The 23,588-nt window shown below is 50.7% G+C and overlaps 3 protein-coding genes across 4 annotated transcripts; 2 read left to right on the top strand and 1 right to left on the bottom strand.

Moving 5' to 3' along the window:
* Positions 1-762: 762 nt before the first annotated feature.
* Positions 763-9,213, bottom strand: EFS (embryonal Fyn-associated substrate). Of its 2 annotated transcripts, XM_080925856.1 has the most exons (6): positions 8,978-9,010; positions 4,495-4,773; positions 4,105-4,245; positions 3,295-4,014; positions 2,960-3,031; positions 763-1,626 (listed from the first exon to the last, which is right to left on the bottom strand). In XM_080925856.1, the coding sequence occupies exons 1-6, from the start codon at positions 8,993-8,995 to the stop codon at positions 1,192-1,194; spliced, it is 1,665 nt and encodes a 554-aa protein (XP_080781982.1). In that variant the 5' UTR covers positions 8,996-9,010; the 3' UTR covers positions 763-1,191. The 2 variants fall into 2 exon arrangements, with proteins under 2 accessions (XP_080781982.1, XP_080781983.1); XM_080925857.1 differs by lacking the exon at positions 4,495-4,773 and having other exon boundaries at positions 8,978-9,213.
* Positions 9,214-16,137: 6,924 nt separating this feature from the next.
* On the top strand, positions 16,138-18,800 carry IL25 (interleukin 25; the record flags this gene model as incomplete). Its single annotated transcript, XM_080926328.1, has 3 exons — positions 16,138-16,146; positions 16,316-16,560; positions 18,545-18,800. 3 exons carry the CDS (start codon positions 16,138-16,140, stop codon positions 18,798-18,800), a joined length of 510 nt encoding a protein of 169 aa, XP_080782454.1.
* Positions 18,801-20,042: 1,242 nt separating this feature from the next.
* On the top strand, positions 20,043-22,120 carry CMTM5 (CKLF like MARVEL transmembrane domain containing 5; the record flags this gene model as incomplete). The annotated part of the gene is made up of 5 exons (XM_080926907.1): positions 20,043-20,168; positions 20,957-21,109; positions 21,601-21,693; positions 21,866-21,950; positions 22,028-22,120. 5 exons carry the CDS (start codon positions 20,043-20,045, stop codon positions 22,039-22,041), a joined length of 471 nt encoding a protein of 156 aa, XP_080783033.1. The 3' UTR covers positions 22,042-22,120.
* Positions 22,121-23,588: the final 1,468 nt, after the last annotated feature.

Genomic DNA, 23,588 nt, shown 5'->3' with positions numbered 1-23,588 from the left:
GCTGTCATCTCCTCGGTGTTCCGAGGACTTCTAACCTGTTGCATTCATCTGCAGTCTCAATTTGTCTAAGTGAGAGAAGTCCGGGGAACGTGTCCCCAAAGAAGCCTGATCAGACAGCAACCACCTTTTGGTTGGCTACAGGTGACCAAAGGGGGAAACTGAGGTTAGCTTTCTGGCTGGGGTGCTCTTGAAAGAGGCTGTTTTGGTCAAATCTTCCACACCTGCACCTATAATGACACTGAATGACAATGAAGTCTGCAAACACTAGCCACAGACCCTTCTTGGTTCTTTCGTCCCATGTCAGCTCAGGCATCACCTCCCGGTCTTCCTGACTAAGACTCTTTCTCCAGTTGCTCCCTTCTCCTAGCCTCTTATATCACTCCCTGCTTTCCATCACACCAGCAACTTATTTGAGACAGGGTCTCAGTGTGGCCCAGGCCAACCTCTAACTCACAGATCCAGATCCACCTGTCTCTGGCTCCCAAGTGAGAGAATTTAAGATATGCAGTGTGATGCCTGCTTTTTTTTTTTTTCCCCTTTGATGCCACTCACAGTAAGGACACGCCGTCTGTCCTGGTCTTGCTGGAAGAATGTATTCACTATGTACCTTTGGCCCATTGCAGGGGCTGAGGACAAGTCTATGAACAGATGTTTAAGGAGCAAAGTCGCTCCCCACAGTATGACTCCCTCAGGAATGGGGAAGGATGCCAGGCCTTCCCCCTCAGGCCTTCAAGAAGCAGAGTCAGGAACTATACGGCAGGGTTTATTGAGGCCATGCCTGCGGCCAGCTTTCCTGACTTGTGAGGGGAGAAGTTCTCCAGTGTTTCCTAGACTCTTACATTGTCACCTTCGGCCAAGAAACAGGAAAGGCTCTCTGTGTGGCGCCAAGTTTTGGCCACCTGATTTTCTGTGTTCCAAACTCCCAAAGGCAGTACAGCGACCTCCACCCAGGATGATGAGGAGATTCCAGTCCCTCCCTACCCCAGATGGCCTAATGCCTGTCTGGACAAAGCAAGAAATATTAAATATAAATAATTTATACAAAATGGCTCATACAAAAAGCAGTAGGTATGGGGGGGGAGATGCCTCAGTGAGTGACTAAAATGACCAAGAGATGAACCTCTAGCCACCTTCAACATGGAGCACAGGGCTCTGGCAGGCAGGGGAGGATAAGGCTGGACGGACAGGCCCTCAGGGGAGCAGGCCAGCGAGCAAGGTGGTAAAGCGTAGGGCCTGCCCTGCAAGCTCTGCCACACATCGCGCCATCTCTTGGACCGCAGTGTCAGATGGGTAACCTAAGGCAGCCCCCTTGACAGCGAGCACAGTGGCCCGCAAAATCTGGGCCAGCGCTGTACCCGCGGTCCCCACCTGTGCTCGGAGAGGTGCAGAGGCTGCCAGCCGGCCCAGGGTGTCCCCAACGAATACCAGGCGGTGAGCAGCCACGACCACTCGTTTGCCGTGGGGCACAAAGAGACATGGCGGCTGGTTGGCCTGGATACTGGACTTGAGAGCGGCCACAGCCGCCTGCAGAGCTGAGTAGTGGCTCTGGCACTGTCCTGCATAGAAGTGCAGAAGTTGTAGGTCTCCAGTGGACAGGACCAATGGCTCCTCTGGGGATAGGGCTTCCTGTGGATGGAGAGGAATGTAGTGAAGGCAAAGGGATCAATGTCACTTCCACATTGCTGCCCCTCCCTTTTTATTGAGTGCAACCCCCGTATCTTTTCTCAGCATCAAAGAAGGTAGATGCTCAGAGACAGCAGTAAAGTGCCCAGAGCTGATTCCAGAAAGATCTGAATTAAAAAAGAAAAACAAAAACCTAAAAATGTTAGCTACATCCAAATGTTTAAGAACTCAGGGCATCCATATGTAATCAATTTAGTTCATACCAACTCTACAAAACCAAATCTGAGCTGGGCATAGTCAGTTGCTCACACCCGTAACTCTGGCACTGGAGAACATGAGACAGGGGGTTTGCTTTGAGTTCGAAGTCAGCCAGTGCTACATAGTAAGATTTTGCCTGAAAATACCAATAAAAAGTACCCTGTCGTGTGTTTTGATTTTTAGACATTTAGTGTGAGGAGTGTGAGAGACGATGTGTATGTGTGGTGCTAACATGTCATAGCATGATGTATGTGGAGGTCTGTTCTCCCCTTCCACTATGTGAGTGCTTGGTTAGATTCCGCTCACTCGGCTTGGCAGCAAACGCCTTTGTCCACTGAACCATCTCTCCAGACTCTTGATATATATCTCGTTTTAATTCAGACTAGCCACATTCCAAGTGCTCAAAACCCACACGAGGTAACTGTATTAGATAGTGCAGGTTTGGCCTGTATTTCAGAACGCTATTGTAAACACTGATTGAGATAAAGTGTTGAATTGGCTTAGCTCAGCAACCTGCATTTAGTACACACCACATGAACACTACCAGTGGCGGTGACAGCACAGGCAGCCTTCCCAGCACAGGATCCAGCACTCCGGAAATGCCTGATGAATGGGGGGGGGGGGCTACTTGGGAAATACCTAAGGAATGGGGGATACTATATTATGTCCTTCTGGCCTTTGGCTAAGATCTGGTGTAGTGGAAACTGCCTCATTTTGGACGTCTAGAAAGATGAAGCAATGCTACAGAACCCAGGTTAATCACCCGTGGAGACCAGCTTAGGAGCCAGTCTCTTAGGAGCCTAGAAATTCACTGCTGGAGAGAAGTCACCTGGCCAGCTTTGATCCATTGCCCAGAAATTCTTTCAGCTCTCCTGGCTACCGGACTTACTTCCAGCACAGTCTTTTCTGTCTTCCCAGATTCCCAACAGACTCGTCCATGATCCAGCGCCTTCTGTTGACTCCCAGATCCTTTCTGCTCTGTCCTGGCTTCCACTGTATCTAGCCCTGCCCTCCCTGTCTGGATGATGGTCTGGCATACCCATTCCTCCAAGTCCTAGTTCCACCCCTCCAGGTTTACCTTCTGTTCCGCCAGTCCCCTCTCCGGCAATTCAGGATCCAGGGGTCTAGAACCCTGAGCTTTATCCACACCCTGCAGAGGGATCAATTGTTAGTGTTAGGGAAAGGGGGCTGATACAGGCTCCTGCTGCCTCAGCTCTTCAGGAAAGCATTCCCAGCATCAGAGCTTGCAGTCCTTGCCCTGCAGGGGGCAGCTGCTCGCCTTCATGCTGGGACCAGAGCATGTGGTATTGACTCAAGTACTGTGGGCCATGCTGCAGTCCTGAGTTACTGGGCAGGCCAGGAGAAAGGGAACTAGCTAGGGAGACCCTTATGGTGGGGTTGCCAGGATCTTACCTTCAGATGCACATAGTCATATTCCTCGGCCACTGGGATGCCTTCATATTCATTGTGAGGGTCTGCTGCATCATTGTCTACCTCTCTGCACGCTGGATCTCCCTCGGGTTTGAGGCCCCCATAACCTGGCAGGCAGGGTGGGGGAGGGGGTAGAGGCCTGTCCTGGATACTGCCCTTTCGGCCTGGGGCAGGAGAAGGAGCTGGAGAAGGAGCAGGAGCCTCAGAGACAGGGAGGGCAGGCAGAGGGCGGCGGGACAGGCTCTCAGTGGATGGTAACCTGGGCCTGTGTTGGGGTGGAGAGCTTCTGGTCAGGAGCTGGGCCACAGTGTCCAGGTCGGTGGAGGAAGAAGCTGCTGGGGGCTCTGGGGACGGTGGCTCTGGCCCCAGCAGAGGTACATCATAGATGCCTTCATCTGCATCCCTGCTTTCTCCATTTGCCAGTAGTTCTTCAGGTGCTTCATACAGGTTGAGCAGAGCTGAGGCCCGCTTCAGGTTGGAAGGGGCGGCGTAAAGGGGAGGCCCTGGTTCCCGGCCCCCTTCCCACTCCAGATCTGGCTCCAGCTCTGTGGGTGGCTTCAAGGCCAGAGGCACATCATAGGGAGTTTCATCCTCTCCAGGGGACTGTGAGACAACTGGGGCCACAGGACAGGAAAAGGAGGCCGGGGAATCATAGGGACAGTTGGAGGGAGCCCGGAGGATGTTGGGAGGCACATCATAGACCTGGTGGGAGGGATCAACATTAGCCTTCAGCTCAGCAGTGGATTACCACTGAGAATTCTGGCCCTCACCCAACATACACAAAACTCTAACCTCTACCGCATCTCTGGAGGCAGTCAGCTGTATCCCATTGACTCTGGGGACCTTGTAGATGGAGTCAGAAGAGGGTGAGCAGGATCTATCTGGAAGTCCTGAGGCAGGGCAGGGTCGAGCTGGTGGTGGTATCACATACACCTAAGGGATGAAGAGGTGGGTGTGTCAGGAGTGGAAGTCATTGAAACAGATACATAATTTCAGGAGCTTATAGACTTTCTGGCCTCCTCCCTCCACACTTCCTGTGCTGAGCTTAGAAGCAGGTGGCAGACATCCACCAGTGAAAGGTCAAGGGTCAAGGTCTCAGTCAGGATCTCCCTGTAAATCTATCCCCAGACCCTGCAGAGGGTGAAGACCACCAGGCCCAGGATGAGAAGATCTACTTCTTACCTCTTGCTCCTCACAGCCATGCTCTGGGGTGGGACATGATGAGCCAGGTTGGGTGGGAGGTGCTGGGCAGAGGCTAGGGTTGGGTGCTGGGCCAGCAGGAAGGAGCTTCACTCTGTTAGCAGGGACAATACCCTGCTGGCCATGCAGGGAGCAAAGGCACCAACCATCAAGTCCACTAGCACCCTCCCTCTGCAGTACCCGTAGAACATCCCCTCGGCGGAAGGACAGCTCCTGGGGGGACTCAGCAGTGTTGTCGTACAGTGCCCGGGCAAGCTGGGCCTGGTGGGAGATGTTAGGGGAGAATGGTTCTCACACTCAGATCAGGTCATGTGGAAATTAGACCAGCTCCCCTTCCAGTCAAACTAAAAAGTTTCACTCCTGACTCAGCTGCTCCTGATTAGGCTCTTCCTTGCCAGCACCATGGAGGGTACATTCCCCCTCCTTCCCTCTTCCATCGTAGTGCCTTTGCACTTATATTTCCTCTAAGTCAGGTTCTCTTTTCTGATTCCATCTTACTGATCCTTTTAAATCCTTCAGTTGTGAGAAAAATGTCTCTTCAAAGAAAGAGGCTTCTCTTTACTCTCTTCCCCATCACATTCTGTGCCTGGATCCACCCTCTGTTACTTTCAAAACACTTACGTTTTGTTATTATTGAGTTCTGCTATCACAGAACTATAAGCCCTATAAGAACAAGGGCTGCTATACTCCATGATCCCTCCAATAGGGTCCCATTCAGTACTAGTCCTCAATACACATTCGTTGAAGAGTTTCTTTGAAGTACATGAAGGTCTGGCTAGTATCTCTCATAGAATCTCTTTCATGTTCTCTCTGTCCTCCAGTAATTACTCCCCCAAGTAAAAGCTTAGACTAAACAACTATAGAGACCTGTCTTTCTGAGGGAACCTGGAAGACATTTAGACCAAGGCCCACTTGAGAAAGAAAACAAAGAAAAACTTGTTTTGTTCCTAGCCTGAGATAATCCAGAAGAGGCTGAGGAAGCAAGAAGAGAAATGTGTGTTCAGAGCAGAGCTGGGAGGTAATCTCAGCAGTTGGGAAAGCTAAAGCAGGAGAAGTGCTTTGAAGGTCTGAAGCCAGCCTGCAGACCTGTCTAGACAGGAACCGAAGCTTTCCCCCATTAAGGGCATGAGCTTAGGTACCGAGTCACAAACACAAAGTATCCAGAGACTCATAAGTCTTTCCACCAAAATCTCCATTTTAGAAGAAAAATCGGGACACAGGTTTAGGCTGTGCCCTATGGCTGACGTGGAAAGAAGAGCACGGTTTGACGTAAGAGCTTGTACTCTCTCACGGGTGCTTCCTCCGCCCTTCTGCACCCACTGTGATTTTCCTTTACATCATTTTGTTTGTGTGTATGTGTGCTGCAGCGTGGAGGCCAGAGCACATGTGGAGGCCCAGTGACTAACTTGAAGGAGCCGGTTCTCTCCTTCCAGCATGTGAGTTTTGGGGACTGAACTTGGGTCCTCAGACTTGGCAACAGGCACTTTTACTGACTAAGCCACCCCACTAGCTTTTTCTTTCAGTTTAAAATTTTACTAGTACAGCAGTGAGCGGGGCAATGACTCTGAGGTGAGAACGGTGCTTACATGGGCTGCTATAGTCAACCTCCCTCTGTTCTCCCCCTCTTAGCATTCCTGCTCCATAAACATCCTTTGAGAGAATAAGCTAACTCCGTTCGGAGCACACTCAGCTTCAGGTGTGATTGCTAAGTGACTACTTGTCAGGGGGGAATCCCAGGCAGTGTGACTCACCCGGAAGCACTGGGGAACAGCCAGTTAGACACTGCTGGCCAGGTAGCCATGTGGATCAATTAAGTCTCCAGTCAGAAGCTCAGTGTTTAAAAGTGGATACTATTCTTCCAGAGGACCCAACCAACTTTGGTTCTTGGTAGCCATAATGCATGACTTGCAGCTGCCTGTATCTAGTTCCAAGGGGTCCATCATGTCTAGCTTCTGTGAGCACCTGCACTCATATGTGCAGACATGTTCATATACATAATTAAAGTAAACAAGGACAAAGTATTTAGCTAAACTCAGTCTGGTGGTCGAGGCTCATAATCTTTGAGAAGCCGAAGCAAGAGGATTGAAAGTTTGAAGCCAGCCTGGGCCATTTATCTGATCTTATCTCAATATGAAAAAGACGGCTGAGGATGTAACTCAGTTGGTGGAGTAACTATGTATCGTATGTAAGCATATGTATCTTAGCACACAAATGCGCTGAAGTCTTTAGTCACTGGGATTGTGGAAGCTATCCTGTTACCCCTGCACTGTTGAAGTGGAGGCAGATGGGTCAGGGCTAGGCTACATAAAACTTTGCTTAAAAAAAAAAAAAAAAGGCTGGGAATCTGAGCATGTGTGTAGCTCGGTAGTAGAACACGTTCCCTGGGTGTTTTGAGGCATTAGGTTCAACCTCTAGTACTACAAAAAAAATCATCATCATCATCATCATCAAATAAACAACTAAACGCCCAGCTGCAGCAGGATGTTCAGCCCACTCACAGACATACCGTTCCCCTGGGACTGTTTTGTGCTAGGAAGCAAGTTGTGCAACCCTCGTGTTCCTTTCTTTCACTCCCAAACAACCATCCACCCTTTCTTCCCTTTCTTTTTGAGACACTGGGGTCAAATCCAGGTCCCTTTGCATGTCAGGGAAACGTCGACATGCTACACGCCAGGCCTGCATCACACTATTTCTCATTATACTGTGATGTCTAAAAGGAGCACGTCTGCCAGAAGAAAGCATGCTAAACAGACAACACACAGGCTGGCTCTGTACTCTCCCCCTTCCCTGTGTGTGCACATGCCCGTGGAGGCCAGTGGTTGTTAGTGGGATTGTCCTTAGTCATACACAACTGTTTTTCCTTTGAGAGAGCCTCAACCTTGGGCTCACTGGTTCAGCTAGACTAGCTGGACATCAACCCTCTGCAATCCCCTTGTTTCTGCCTCCCCAGTGCTGGGATTACAGGCGAGTACCGCTTCACGTGGCTCTTTATGTGGATGCTGGGGGGGGGGGGTCAAACTTAGATCCTTAATTTATGCGGCAAGCACTTTACCAACGGAGCCATGTCCCCAACCCGTGTCTTTCCTTCTAATTGAAAACTAGAAATTCGTATTTTGGATCTAACCAATGATTAAAGACAAAGTTGTGTGCAGGTGGACTTGGGGTTGAGTCCATTTCTTGCTTGGATGCCTTTAAGGAGATTTTGAACATCCCTGTACTGTGGCTTTCTTCATTGTAGAATTTCCCTATCTACAGCCAAATACCTATTTTTGGATGATAACATGCCCTCCTAAGGTTGAAAGCCGCATCAAAAGACCATGATAAAGTTTAGTGGAGGGCCAGGTGTATATACTATAAATATGACTATTGTTATGATCTTATGGGTTTCATTAGCATACATACACCCCACCCAAATCCTTTATGGACAAAAAGTGACAGTGAATCCAGGATCCTGACAGCAGCTTTGGCACTCCCAAAGGCACCCTGCTTGCAGAGGACTAAAAGGTTCTGTCTAAGGAATGAAAATCGGATCCATCCTCAGGGTGTTCTGTGGCTCTAGGCTTTTCTTTCACTTTCGTAATTTTTCTTCCCATAGCCAGAGTCCAGGAAAGCAGGTGGTGGCCTGGCTTCCCCCGGGAATTCTCAGGGCTGGAGAAGCTGAGAAGGAATGGATTGTTCCATAAACTCTAAGACCGAAAGTAGAGGTGCGGCCGTCTGGCTCCTCCCTATACTAGGTTTGAATTTTATCCAATGGGGTCATGCTTTGCAGTTTGCCTAAACCCAGGCCAGAGCTGCTGATAGGATGGTGGATACTGGGTGTGATCGCTCCTGCTTTATCTCCTCCTAGGGACCCAGCTGACTTGTGAGGCAATGACTTATTCGGAGTGGCAGGGTGCCACTGCATGGTCTGGTAGGCCTCCATTCGCAGTTCCAACATGCCAACTGTCCCTGTCTTTTGTCCCCAGTCACCAGAAAGTGGCCCGAGGCTGGCTGACATCATCTCCCCTCCTCTGTGTTATTTTCCCCTGCCTGTTCCCTTGCCTGTTTCTCCATTTTCCCCAACCCTTTAGAGTTGGGCTTCCTTGGCCTTCCATTTTCCTTGGGCTTCCTCGTCTTTGTCAGAAAACTCCTTTTACTTAGCTCCCAATTACAAGCCCCTGCCAACCCCCAGTGGGCATCTGTTTCCACCCAGCAAGAGCAGATAGGATGGGGTTACACTCCGCCCTCCCCCACTACCCCCGTCTATCCACAGCCACTATGAAGAAAGAGAATAGGGAGAGAGGAGGAGGGGCCAGCCCAGAACCAGAAGGCACAGGGAATGAGGACTGAGGGAGAAAGGAACAAAAGAGAGAGGACACAGCTTCTGGGAGAGGAGATCACAGAGTGGGTAGAAATAAACGCGACAGAGCCATAGAGCAGGTTGGAGGTCTCTGCCTGGCAAACCTCCTTTCCCTGGTGAACTCACCGACGTGGCAATGGCCATGGCTCTGGCCTCCAGCGTCGCCTGCTTCAGGCTAGGCTCAGTTTCGCTGATTTCAGCGATGGCTGCCCCACACCATGGTTCCCGGCCTCCAAGCCAGAAGGTCACCCTAAGCTGTAGCGCTTGAGGAGATGTCTCCCCCAAAGTTGGAGGAAGAGAAAGAAAACCCACAAAACTTTCCAAATAGGAGGCAGCTTGGCCAAGCAGGAGGAGTAGGGCGGGCCTGGGCGTCGCTACGGGACCTCATCCAAGGGGCGCGCTCTAAACTGTCCCCAGGGTCTTTCGGGGATTCAGGCCCCCACAGCTGCCGCCTTAAGTCGCAGAGGCCTCCTGGACACACATGGGTCTAAAGCTCACTTCCCAGGTTAAGAGACAGGAGCTGCGGCTGCTTTCGACGCCTCTCCAGGCAGCTCAGGCTAGCCCCGAGGGCTGGGAGAAGCCGCCCGAGTGGTTGGGCAGGACGAGCGACTCTAGGGGCCAACCCTCCCCCAGCGGCGCAGAGCGGTGCTCCCAGGGCTGTGGTCGTGGCAGCCGGGGCACTGCGGCGGGACCCGCGGGGAAGGAGGAGGAGCGACAACTGAGCTGCGTGTCGCCAAACTCGCTCAAGTCAGCGCAAAGGCCGGCGCCAAAGGCCTAAGAGCGCGTGGCAGTGGAGCTGGGCCGTCTGCCCAGGCCCGCACCGAGGCGGGCTCTCCCCGCCACACTCCTCCTCTGCACAGCCGGGTTTTAGAGGTGGCCGCTAGGCACCTCTCAGTCTCAGCGCTCAAGGGCGCGCACCACCCTTTGCGCCGGGCACCCCACTGGCCCCAGTCCCCGCTCACACACCCTGGACCGGGCCCTCGGCGCGTTCCAAAGCTTAGGGAAGCTCCAGGTGTCTTGGGGACCGAAGAAAAAGGCAACAGAGCAAAGGGATCAGAGAAGGGGAGGGGCAGTCCTGTGGGCTCGCCTAGGGTCGAGGTGGGGGGGGGGGACACTGAAGATTAAAAAAGATCCGAGGTCGCGCGTGGCTCCCGCTCACCCCTTGCACTCCGCGCCCCCTTCCCTCCCCTGCCTGGACTCGGGTCTCCCGAAGCAAGCTCTCTCCCCTCCCTTTGGGCCCACTCCTCTCGCGAGGGGCTCAGACCAGGGGATTAAGATAAGTGGGGGAGGGGAAAGGGGAAGCTGCAGAGAAAGGGGACGATCCTTTCCGAGGTGGTGTTGAGTTTCAGCTCCCGACCCTTGGGCCAAACTGCGCGCCCCAGCCCAGTCCCTCTCCCCCGCACCTTCCTCCTCGGGACCGCGCGGCAGACCGCCGGGTGGTCCAGTCTGCGCGCTCTGGGGAGCTCGGCTCTGCCCGCCACGCCCCCGCTCTCCCCCGCCAGCCCCACGCCTCTCCCTGCCTCCCTTTCATTAGCCCCACATCTGTCTTTCCCGAGGGAGGGGACGCGCTGCTTCCGCCGCGCCAGGGTCCTGGCGGTTTCACCACGCTGGCTTTGCAGGGGGCGGCGGGAGCCAGGCGGGGAGGTCCAGAGGGCCACAGGCTTGGAGTCTGATGTTGAACAAAGATTCTGGCCCTTGAGAGTGAGAAGCCTTAGCGTCTGGCTCCAGATCCCAGACTGGCCGGTTGCACCGCCTTTTCGCCTCCTTTGCCAGTCCGGGCCTGTTTTGCTTCTTCAGCTTGGCCCTCGCTGCTCCTGGAGCAGTTGGAGTAGAGACTGGGCAGAGACGACAGAACTCTTTCAGAGGGGCTGGAATGGGGAATTTTAGCTGAACCCCAGCTCTTTGCCTTGTGTACCCTTACGGGCCGGCTTCCCTCCGGTCACCCTCTCCTCTGGCCTTCGAGGAGATACACGTCAGAGCTTCTCAGAGGGTTGAGGGAGACCTGTCTGTCTTCTTCCATTTGGGTTGGGGGTGGGGGCGGTATTTAGAAAACAAGCTGCTAAATAGGAGGTGGAAAGCTGTAATGATTTCCCAGTGTTTACGTTTGACAAACGAACACTTAAAAGCACAAAATAGGTAGCGAGCTCTGTCGGAACCTCTTTAGGGGAGAACGTATGAAATCTTACTTAAGGACCTTGTGAACTGGAGGCTTTGAGACCACTGTTCCTCTCCCACGGTGTCCCACAGGCTTAATCGTGGCATTTTCCAGAACCGCCTGTGGGGACGGTGTTTACTGCCTGGTTACCTAGAACCCTCTGCCGAGGGGAGAGCTGGCACCTAAGGGGTGACTCAGTGAGAGGTTCTGGCTGAACACAGGTTGAATGGTGCTGCTGGCTCTGGGTGGTAATGCTGGAGGGCAGACCTCATGCCCTGGCCGGAAACCTTCAACATACTCAGACTCCATTAGAACGAAAAGGGATTTTAACACTTCTAGATCCATCTGGAGTGAGAGTTCTCCAGTCCCAGTTTCAGTTTGGCTGGAGGTGGTCACTAGGGAAACCTTTCTAACCTCTTAGACTCCAGTCCTTGGAGGGGAGGGGGGGCGGATCTGGCCACCTTGGCACTGCTAGGGACTGAGTGCATATGACCCTACCCAGAGTCACCAGCACAAAACAAAGGTAAGAAGGACACCTTGGATCCCAAATATAAACACTCTGACAGACACAGAGAAATAGATGCAGGCCAGAGGAAGCTAGGCAGAAAGATGTGAAAGGTTCACGCAGGGATGGTTTGAGAGATGAGTGAGGCACTCAGAGCTTGAGGAATGACCTTAGGTAGGGGCTGCTTCTGTCTTAAGAGTGAATCCTGGCTTATTAGCTCTGTTACCTTGGTCAAGTCAGAGGCCATCTCGAAGTATGTATTCCTCCCGTGAAACAGTTGCTTTGGCCAGGAGAACATAGACGGAAGTGCCCCTTCTTCCTCTAATAAGGCTTTCATGAAAACGGGATGTTCTTAGCTGAGGGAGTGGGTTATACACTTACATCTGCTCTCTCCTTTATGGTATTCAAACCAGGAAGAGTTCCAGCCTCGGGGTGCGGTTAGAGAAAACTTAGGCTGGGAAGGGGTGATGTCTTGCATAGAGAACAGCCTCGTGTGGTCTTGCACCGTGGTTTGACTTGGCCACATTCAAACAGTAGCAAAGAAGGAAGTCCCTTCTGTCTCCACAGATCCCTCTTCTCCCTCTTTCTTTTCCCAGCAGGGTCCAGATGTCTTCTTTCTCCCTTGTCCCATCCACAAGTTCCTCCTCATTGCAACCCAGCCTCCTCTTCACCCCTAGTTTTCCATTCACATTGTCCTATTTGCTTCTGAAATGTGTCAGAGCCTGCAGACCCATCACCATGCCAAAAAGGCCTTTCCTGTTAGCGTTTCCTTCTCATCCTCTCCAGTCTCTCACCTCCACCGGGGCTCTGTGCCCTTCCTGTATCGGTCACTGTCTCATTTTCTTCATTGTGATTTGTTATAATTGGAAGGCTTTGTTCTCATTATCTTCTCTCTCCTGAGCTGTAAGCCTTGGGGAGGAAGAGGCCCCATCTCTCTTGTCTCCCTTTTCATTCCTAGCACTTAGAATGTCAGTGTCTAGTGTACAGTAGACGCTCAATAAATATTTGGTGAGCAGATGAATGAATACAGGAGCTATGGATATAGGGCATCATTGGGTTAGCCTTGGAAGGCAACATTGGGTTAGCCTTGGAAAGATGCCATCCCTGGGTCCTTGCCTTCTTCATCTGATAACTCCATGTGTTTCCCAGACCAAACTGGGTTCTCCTTTAAGGTAATCTCCTGAGCTTGATCACTCAGTACTTAATAGTTGCACTAAAAATAATTAGCATGCTGGAGAGATGGCTCAGTGATTAAAAACACATACTGCTCTTCTTGAGGACCTGAGTTTAATTCCTAGCACCTACATTACATGACTGATCTGTAACACCAGCCCCAGGTAGATCTCTCTGTGGGTACTTGAATTCATGTACACAACCTCCTCCTACACAATGCACATAATTAAAACAATAAAAACAAACTTTTAAAAATAATTTGTATCCAGGGCCATTATTATCTACAAATCAGAATGTGGGAATACTATTCTAGAGGTCCCCATCTTTGCGGTTGCTGGGTCTCTCAGAGGAGTATGATGGGGATACCCCATGCCAAGAGATGCTTACCGGCAGGTACATGGGGATCTCAGTATTTAAAAAACCCGAGTCCTGGCTTCTTATATAGTGAACAGAAATGAACTCAATCCTGACGACGCCTCACTGTTTTAGGACCCGGGGTCCAGGGCAGCTAATCTTTTTGGCACCTCTAAGATCACTCACTCCAGGGACATACACGCTCTACCACATACACTCTTACCAACAAGGAAGCAGAAGCCAAAGGAGCATCCAAGGTCATGAACAGATTAAAATCTCAAGGCAGCAGGCACAGGCTTGAGCACACTTTTGACAGACAGTTGTATTTGAACTCCCTGCAAGCCCCCAGAGCTTTTCTGAGCATAAAGTAGAAGACAGTTAGTTCATCACATTTCCCAGTCTCTTTCTGGACAGGTGCTGACCTCCTTTCCCAGAGGCATGGGGTAGAAATTCTAGCCCAGTTTGGCTACTAGGCAAGTAGAGGCATGTTTGGAGGGTACTCGTGATGTCAGATGTTGGTCCAACCTTTCTCTGCTCCCACCTCCAGCATTCTCCCCATTGCCACCCCCACACTCCTCAAGGATTCCCTGGAAGCTGAAATGACTCAGGGATTCCAAAAGTAGTCACCCAGGAGGAAACCCTCTGGAAAATGTTTCTCATGGCAGGGAGTCACCCTAAAGTGTCCCACAAAGCTTCTACCGAGATAAGGACAGAGGCTGAGCAAGCAGGGTTGGGTGGGGGCCTGTGGCTCAGAGAATAGGTTCATGGGTCATCCTGGTCATCATAGTATGGGGAAAGCCAATCCTGGGGAAGACTGTAATTAAAAGGAGATTCCATCTTCCCTCCAGAGGCTTCCTCAGGCCTGAAGTACAGAGGCAGAGAGAAAGCCCAAATGTCTCCATCACCCAGCCTAGTTCCATTTTGCAGTGTCAGCATTTCTGTGCCTAAGAATACCTGTTCTGCACTGGTCAAAGTCTGCTTCCTTGATTCCTATAGGAATCCTTCACTTTGAAACAACACGACCAACTAAAGGACCCTACTCTGGGCTTGGGGTTGCTAAGGAACACCACAAGCCACTTGAGGCCATATACCAGACAAAAGGCTGAGGAACAGGAAGCTGGAATAATGGATCCCAGCCAGCAGGGCTGGATGCCAAAGAGGACAGGAATGCCCTGTGGTCTTGGGCAGGTAGGAATGAAACAAGTCCAGCCCTAGTCCAGGGGAATAGGAACACATTTTCTCTGGGGGTCCCCTTCCATCCACAGCTGCCTGCAAATTGGCTCAAGCTAGGAGCTTAGGTTTGGGGTTACTGAGGGCTGGAATGGAAAGGCAGCTCAGACTCTTTCTATAACTGTGTAGCCTTGATTAAATTCTGTTGGGTCTCACTTTCCTCATCTCCAGTATGAGGATTTCAGTTTTCATGTCGTGGTTTTATTGTCAAGATGACAAGATGATGTGTGTAGGGCTCAGCACAACGTCTGGCACACTCAAGTGCACAGGAGCAAGACCACCTTAAAGGGAGATGGTACTCAGGAGCACTGGGGCAAGGTTGGGAGCACCACAGCAAGGGTAGGAGCACCACAGCAAGGGTGGGTATGGCATCAGTTGAAGATTCCTGGCCTTATTATTCTCCCCAAGTGTCCTAACCCTGGCCACCAATAGTTTATCCTCAATGCCTCCCACTGTTCCGGGCCCCTAAGATTCACCCAAAGCAATGTCTTCTGACTTTTGAGAATGTGCTCTGTTGTCATGACACCGATGCCTCCAGACTGTTTTGTCCCATAGCATCTGAAAGAGCGGTCCTCTATAGTATGCATTATTCCTGGCTCCCTTTGTTGACTTTCTGATCCCTTGGTTACTTCAGGAGTATTTTCTGAGGGAAAGCACATGCAAATCAGCACGCATTATTCTAGAGACAGTGTGTATGAGTGTGTTGGGGTGGGGCAGAAGGTCCCTGGGCAAACAGAGAAAGGCCCGGAGGAAGCGCACTGGCTGGTCTCTGCACAGTCCTCGCAAGCAGATTGGACCTTGATTGACCTGTGTCTTTGGAATCTATCTGGCATATACACACACCTACCTGGCCAATAGGACCCCACAAGAGTGCAGAGGCTGAGTGGGCTCCCTATGGCCTGAGAGTGGCAACAACCCTTGCTGGGACCCTTGTCCCTTGGGCCCTGTAAACAGGGGTGAGACCTCCTGCTGGGTCTTGGGTAATACAGTGGACACTTCTCCACACTCCAGTCCCTCATTTGTGCAGTATTGACAGTCACCTACAGCCTTCTTCATCACTCTCGCCCACCCAACCAGAAAACTCCTTCAGGCACATCCTGGTAGCACTGTAGGGCAAGGGCTGCATCTCATCCCAGGAAGAGGCCAGGGAAAGTCTAGGGACAGGGATGGGAACAGGGTGGCAAAGTGAGAAGGCAAAGGGGAACTAGGGGCAGTAATGGACAGTGAAGAGGACTCACGCTCAAAAGGGCTGGGGTCAGGGACCAAAAGGAAAGGCGGCCAAAGAAGCTGAAGAGGGGGCAAGTGTTTATTAAGGCAGGTAGGCAGAGACATCTAATAAGAAGAGAGACAGCTGGAGGTCAGATCTTAGGCAGGACTAGCTGAAGTCTTGGAAATGGTACCCTGGAAAGGAGACTGTATGACATGGTTAATCTGAGGTAGCAAACATCAGGGAAATTTTCATCATGCCAATGCACAGAGACATAGACAGATTGCAGAATGCTATTGCTACGACCCCCGCCCGGAAAGTGCAAGGAACAAAGTTTACCCAATCAGCTGCCAGGCTGCTAATGATGGCCATTACAACTTCCATGAGGGTAGCATTTAAACAGCTTTGGGGAACACTTCCAGGGTTGGGTTGGGTTTTTGTTGTTGTTGTTGTTGGTTTTTTTTTTTCTTTTGGCTTTTCTTTTCTTCTTCTTCTTTTTTTAATCTCAAGTCACTCCCTCTAAAAGATAGTGGAAATAAATTTGAATAAACAAAACAGGTTTGCTGAAAATAAAACCAGGACACCTCAGCTGCTCCAGTCAGCCTGCTTCCAGAAGGCCTGTCGGGCAGGGTAGTACCTGTGGCTGTTGAGCAGTGTCCGGCATGTACCAGGTGAGTGGCCCTGATGCCTGGCTGAGAGAGAAAGAAGTAGAGATGGTACTGAGTATGAAGGAAGGCTAGACTTCCAGGCTTCTGGTCTCAGGGAGCTGCAGGGGGAAGGGGCGGGGCTCATATAGGAATGGGACCTGAGAGTAGCTTTCTCATTGGCTTTTGCTCATAGGCTGTAGCATTCTTGGCAATGATCGTGGGAACCCACACCTTCAGTTTGCGGATCCAGGAGAACTGCAGCCACTTGCCCAACTGCTGCTCCAGCAAAGAAAAAGACTCCCCTGAGTACTGGCTGAAGTGGAAATCTGCACCTGTGTCTCCCCCAGAGCCTCTGAGTCACACCCACCACCCAGAATCCTGCAGGGCCAGCAAGGATGGCCCCCTCAACAGCAGGGCCATCTCTCCCTGGAGCTATGAGTGAGTGCACTTGTATTCATGTATCCCCTGAGGGGCCAAGGGAGTTACACCCAATTTGACCTACCAGCCTCTTTTAATTAATTAAACAGACTAGAAAGTTTGGGAGCTACAAAGGCCTGAATTTGAGCCTCAGCTCTGTCTATTATGCTGGGTGATGTTTTCAAAGTTTCTTCCTTTCTCCTTTACTCTAGATTATATCCTAGAGGCTAATATATAGATCAAATGTAACAATGTAAAGCCTGTATTTACATTGATTCTGTTTCTTGTTTGGTCTCAATCATAACTCACACTTCCCTAAAGTATCAAGTAGTAGTATATGACACAGACACAAAGTATCACTATGCCGAACAGCTGTCCCTCAACTCTTGTGGGGCAGGTGGAAGGTCGGATTCCTAGGCTTGTTATTTTTAATCAAAACCATGGTTGTTTTAGTCTTTTACACAGTTTATCGCATAAACATTGGAACTCTTTATTTCCCCATGATATGAAATGGGGACAGGGAAACAATTTACAAGTTAGAGTCTTAGGGATTCCAAACAATTTTTTTCATTCCTTTATCTTCACATGTTTATATACCACTCCCACTGGTGTGTTTCAGTTGCTTAGCCTTACCTTTGAAGGGTTATGGAGATATTCCTGCTATAGTTTTAACTGGTCAGTTTTAACTTAAATTGTGTCTTAAGACACCAGTGCATAATGTTTTGAAGTAGTCTCAGAGGCTACATGGACGATCTGCTTGTGTGTGGGGGGGGCGTGTCTCAGATACACCTGTCCTCTTCTCGGATAGGCAGTAATAACCCTTGATAACCACTTAGCAGACCTTCTACAATATATGCTCTATACAACACTGGTCCCACAAAGCTGTTTCTCAGAAAAAAAAAAGAAATAGTGTTAAATAAATTTCTGAAAGGTTACAGAGCCCTATCCCTTGAAGTTTCAATGTTCTCCATACATTACAATTGGCAAGAGGTCTACAAAAAGAAACCATTAGTTTCCCCCAAACTTATTGGATTGTAGAAGCGTTTGTTTTTCAGACAGACAGACAGACAGACAGATAGACAGACAGACAGATAGACAGACAGACAGACAGACAAAGAACAACAACAAAATCCCAAGGTATTTATTACGGAATCTACTTCGTGAAATGCTTGCAGTAGTTGGACCCCAGTTTTCCAGGGCTTGTATGGAAAATGGTTCTACCATATTGGGGCTTCCTGCTAGGCTACTGGATGCAATGCTTTTAAAATATCTTCTTTCCAGTTTTTGTTTTGGTCTGGTTTTTTTTTTTTTTTTTTTTTTTTTTTTGCCACAAATCTTTTTTGAATTGATAAGAAAAAAAAAAGAAAACCAGTCTTTCCCATGAGCTAAATGTGTTTGTAATATAGGCTTAGGCCGTGGCTGGAGGGTGGGCATGAAGCAGCTCTCCCTGGGGAGTAAGTAGAGCAAAAGGAAACACTTGGTGTTTGTTATGTATTCTTTTATATGTACCTGTTGGCTGTGTGGCACAGGTTAGCCTCAAACTCATGACAGTCTTTGCCTCAGCCTCTCAAGTGCTGAAATTACAGGCATGTACCACCATATCTGCCCACGGCAATTTTTAGTTTTTTAATAGATGTAATTCACATGAACACCTTAAGGTGTAATACCTTACTAAGAAGCCACATGCGTGTCAGACAGATGCAGTGCTGGTCTGGTGGAGGCTGGCAGGACGTTCTTAACCTTCCTCTGTGCTGTAATTAGTTGTCGTGGCTATGTCCTGGCATTGAGGACCAATAAGAAAGCCACCTCTTTGTCACTTACCTATATTAATAGTGGGAGGAAATAAGTCTCAGAGAGGAAGGGCATTCAAAGTTACACAGTATTGGGTGTCAGATTTAAGAAGTTGGGTCCCCGATCATACCATTTCCTCCCTCCAGCTTCTCCACCCTACCTGCCCCTTGCTCCTAGCCTGTCCCTCCATGACTGATCAGCTCTGTCCCCACAGGTTGGACAGGGACGTGGATCGTGTTCCCCAGGACCTGTACCATGCTCGATGCCTGTGCCCACACTGCGTCAGCCTAGAGACAAGTTCCAGCATAGACCTACGGGGCAACTCAGTACCAGTCTACCACAACCAGACAGTCTTCTACCGGCGGCCATGCCACGGCGAGCGAGGTTCCCATCCCCGTTACTGCGTAGAGGAAAGACTCTACCGAGTCTCCTTGGCGTGTGTGTGTGTGCTGCCCCGTGTGATGGCTTAGTCATGCTTGCCACCTGCCTGAGGCTGATCCCTTGTTGGGAGAGCGGGCCAGGTCTACAAAGTGGGCCAGGGTACCTGAATGTTCAAGCCTTCCAAAGCCCTACCTGAAGCATCCTGGGACAAGATGGAGAACTCGGGGAGAAACTCTGACTTTTGCACTTTTTGAAAGCACTTTTGGGAAGGAGCAGGTTCAGCTTGTGTTGCTGGAAGATGCTGTTATGCAATTTCCTCTCAGGAACAAACTCCAAAGGCCTGCTGACCCCTGCTTCTGAACCCCCCAGCCCAGCACGGCCACTTTTCCACCTTTCCCTTTTGCCTTTTGTTGCATTTGTTTGTGAATGACAACTCTGCGAGAATCCAGGTGTAATTACTTTGAAGCAGATGGTTCTGAGGAGAATGCTGTTATTGAACGTGAAGAGATTTATTCAAATAAATATCTGTATTTTAAAATGGTCGCATTTGTCTTTGCATCAGGGGAACTTGAGCATTCTGTGGTCCCCAGCTGGGTCCTTTCTTCTCCCTAGCTCGCCCTCTCTGCAACTCCCCCTACTTTCCTGGGTGTTTATTACATCCTCCCCTCCCATCCCTTCGTCCATCCCTGAACACAAGGGTGGGGGTCAGACAGCTCAACATGGAGTAGAGACAGAAGCCCATTGAGGTACCACAGTAGGCACACAGCGCCCCCTTGTCTCCCCAACAATCCTCCTTTGTCCTCTGGTTCTGGCTGTTGCAGCTTGGTCCAGCAGGGTACTGCCTGGGCTGGGCTCCAGTTCCCACCTCCCTTAAAGGAAAAGAGAGAAAGACCCAGCCAAATAAGAGTGTTAAGGTTATGGGAGGGGGGCATAAACATCTTCAGGCTTTGGTTGCTGGGGACTCCTTGCTCTGTCTATCTCTCTTCTACCCCCAACTCCTCTGGTTTCTTTCCCATCTCTTCCTCTCCTTGTTCCTTCTTTCCTTCTTCAGGGTGAGTTAGGCTGGAGGAAGAGGAGGGTTAACCACCTCTCTCTCACTCCTCCCCATGCCTCCTAGGGGCCCTGCAGGCCAGAGCAGAGGCACTCTGGGCAGCTGGGTGAGGACCATCTGGGCAAACCTTCCCTGGGTACTGTCTTTCCCCAGAGTCCTACAGCAGGCCCCAGCTTCACTTTCAGGTTCCTGTCTGCTTCTCTAGCCAGATTTCTGTTTCTCTTGCTGGACTGCTGGGAATCTGGTGAGGGAGAGTCTGTGTCCTGAGAGCCCCAAAGAGATGTTCAGTTCTTGCGATCATCGGGAGCGGCCCCCAGAGGAAGGAGCAGCTGCAGGGCTCCAGGGCTTCGGAGTGGACAAGACCTTTCTGTCTTCCCTCAAAGGCATCCTGCTGGAAACTGAGCTGGTAACAGCTGTCTCCCCAACCTTGTACCCCCATCTCTCCCATTCCAGCTCCCTGGCTCTGTGCTGGCCTCCTGGGCTCATCATTTCATGCCCCCTGGTCCCCCCTCCTCTTCCCAGGTGTTCTGTCTTTTCCCTCCCAGGCTTACCTTTTGCAACTCTTAGCTTTCTGGCTGCGGCTCTGTCTGGAGGCACTTAGAGCATGCATCACTCACCGCGAGACGGAAGTTAGATGGAAAGATAGCTTTCTAGGATACAGAGGGAATGAGCCGTGGGTGGGGGTGGGTAGATTTCCTGCAGCCACACTTTGTCAGTTGCGGCCCATTAACATCTAGTCTCAGGCCCTCCCAGTGCTGGCACAGGGTTTCTTTCTTATCTGCCGTCCTGTCCTATCCGCAGCAAGCCCCTGCCTTCTATGCCTCTCTCAGTATGGTGTCTGTTCTTGTTATCTGACTTTTAGCCATCAGGAGGAGGCAAGCTTTGTGGGGCAGGGGTGCTGTGAGCTGGAGTGTACGCTGTGTTCTGTGCCCCCGGGGAACTCCCCTGTGCAGATTTGGCCAAACTGCTGGAGTTGCTGGGATTCCTGGAATAGCAGGAATGGGAGGATGGAGATGCCCTTGATGGTCCCTGACTCCAGGGATGAGTCACTTCTTGGTCTTCATTGAGAACTCTTCCTTCTCCGCGAGGCTGGGTAAAAGTGTCAGCTGAGAAGAAGGGTTCCCAACCGCAGCCAAACCATGGCCTGGCCTATGCATGTGTCTCTTCAGAAAGCTCCCGTCCTTGGTCCTACAGGCCCTGACCTTCATCATCTTCATTTGCTTCACGGCCTCCATCTCCGCCTACATGGCTGCAGCCTTGCTAGAGTTCTTCATCACACTGGCCTTCCTCTTCCTCTATGCCACGCAGTATTACCAGCGCTTCGATAGGCTTAACTGGCCTTGTCTGGTGAGCAACACTGCCTCTCCCATCCCATCCTGGTCTCTTCCTTCTCTCTGATTGCCCGGTTTTCCTGTAGCCTCGTGGCTCCCCTTCATGTCCACAACTGAGCTGTCCTTTGACTCATGCTGTGTCCTGAGTTCAAACGTGAACTTTGGCCCACGACAGGTCCCTTGTTAAAGGAGGATTGTCAAGGAGAATGTGCAGACTCTAGGCCTGTTCTCCACACATAAAAGGCCTAGCCCAGTCCTGCTCTGTGTGGTGTGTTTATTTGTTTTCCCTCTGCCTCCTGGTTGGTCTAGATTTATCTGCTTCCATCCTCTGGGTAGGGCTCTGAGATCACTCCCTTGATGGTACTTGGCTTGTGTCTGGGGCAACCCTGGGCAGGAACTCAGTCTCTGAGAACCAGATAAGGAAAGCTGACTAGTTTAGGAGACCTCCAGGTAACGAACCTTTCCAGCATCCTCCAACTCCTCCTCCCCCTGCCTCTGGCTTCCCAGGACTTCCTCCGGTGTATCAGTGCCATCATCATCTTCCTGGTGGTCTCCTTTGCTGCTGTGACCTCGAGGGAGGGAGCTGCCATTGCTGCTTTTGTGAGTCCATTTCTACAGTGCTCTCTAGCACCCAGGACTTGTGGCTGGTACTGACACACTTCCTGTGCCCCAAACAAAGCCTGTGCATGCTCAGATATCATTCCTTCACTTCTGGGCCCCATTCCCCACTCCCCTAGTCTGATGATCTCTGCTGCCCCATCCCTTTCCACAGGTTTTTGGCATCATCCTGGTCTCTGTTTTTGCTTATGATGCATTCAAGATCTACAGAACAGAGTTGATGCCCAGGACCACGGAAGGTGGGTGTCTGTGCCCTCCCTCTTGTCCCATACGCTGCAGACAGACGTGGTCTTTCTGACTGGTTACCTCTCCATAGGGGACCGGCAGTGACTCCAGGATTACCTGGCCCACGACCAGACACAAGAAACCACGGAACCCAACTCTGTCATTCTTGAATCCACTGAACCCCAAGTGCCCATTGTCTGTCTATCCCACGCCCTCAGAGATGTGTGCTTGAGAAGTCCCAGGGATCTGTGGAAAGTGAAGTTCTGGGGTTTGGGCAGGTTGCTGTGCTTCCAAGTCACTCCCAAATTAAAAAACATAAAATAAAATCCTAGTGGTGGGTCTTCTTCTTCCTTAAAACTTATACAGACTAGGAAGCCAAGGAGTTATTCATGGAGATGTGCTCCAGGGAGCTGAGATCCCTCTATGGGGTAAGGGAGCACGTGTTAGGTGGAGGATGCGGAAGACATACTTTGAAGGAAAAGCTTTTCACTTCAGCCTGACACATCGGAGGAATGTGAGATTACCAAGATGCCATGTGCCAGGCTGTTCAGGAGTGAGGTGTCTAGGCCTTCCTGACCCAATCAACAGCCTAGCACACCTGTAAGACAGGGGCAACGGTCCTTTTCTGGGGTTTGTGTAGAGCTCCCCCTTGTGGTATGGGGAGGGCTGGGCGGCAGACCACAGTGGAGAGGACAGTCAAAGGTCTTAGGAGAAATTCCTAAAATACCAGCCCCTGAAAGAAAAGTCCTTAGGTGTGACCTGGTCACGTGCTCTCATTCTGTGTGAAAGAAAACTGGGGCTTATGGGCAAGTGACAAAGCTGGATCTAGAAAGTCTTGACCTTGAAAACAGTACTGTTTTGAGTCCCTTTGAAGCTCTGAAAAACAGGGGCCCATCCTCCCTTTGCTAGTGGACCGCCTTTCCTAGCTTGCCAAATTCTCAGAACACATTAGCTGAGTGTTTCCTCTCTGCAGAGCCCATGTTCAACACACCAGAGATTTAGAGGTAACGGTTGGGTCTGGAAGGACAAATCAATTTGGAAAGGAGTTTGAGACAAAAACTGACTGGTCCATGAGCCTCCAGTGCAGACAGTACCTCCCCACCTGGCTGGAGAAACCATCATGGTTCATAAATGTGGTTCCATTCCAGCTTTCTTGCCCCTCTCTTTAATGCTTTACCCTTCTCCTGAAATGCCTTTCCCTTCTGGAGTGGGCCTTTCAGCTGAAGGCTCTGCCTGGAACCCTGACTGTCCGCTGGACCTTGAACTTGGGCGATGTAGCACGCTTTCCTGTGACGACTGCACTTCTCTTAGATTTTCCCTGCCTCTCGTTTCCTGTCTTCCTATCTTTGTGTCCTGTCAGTCATTCTAGGGAGGGAGCCTACTGGACTTTGGGTTTCCCTGGATTCTGTTCATGGTTCTCGGGCTTTTTCTGCATAGTCTGTGCTTGGTCAGGATGGAGGTAGGATGGGCAAAGTCTCTGAGGAGAGATGGAGAAGTGGGGAGAAGATTGTAGGCTTGAAGGGGTTATAAAGGGGTCTAGAGAACCTTGTCCAAATGCCCAGAGGATGGCAAGGTTTGCTTTTCAGGAGATCTCAGCTCCATCCCTGAGCAGCTGTGTGTCTAACCCTCCTAGGAGGAGGAGGAGGAGGAAG

This window comes from Micromys minutus, assembly GCF_963924665.1.
Source record: "Micromys minutus genome assembly, chromosome: 12".
NCBI lineage: Eukaryota > Metazoa > Chordata > Mammalia > Rodentia > Muridae > Micromys > Micromys minutus.
This window is presented reverse-complemented; position numbering and strand designations above follow the sequence as displayed.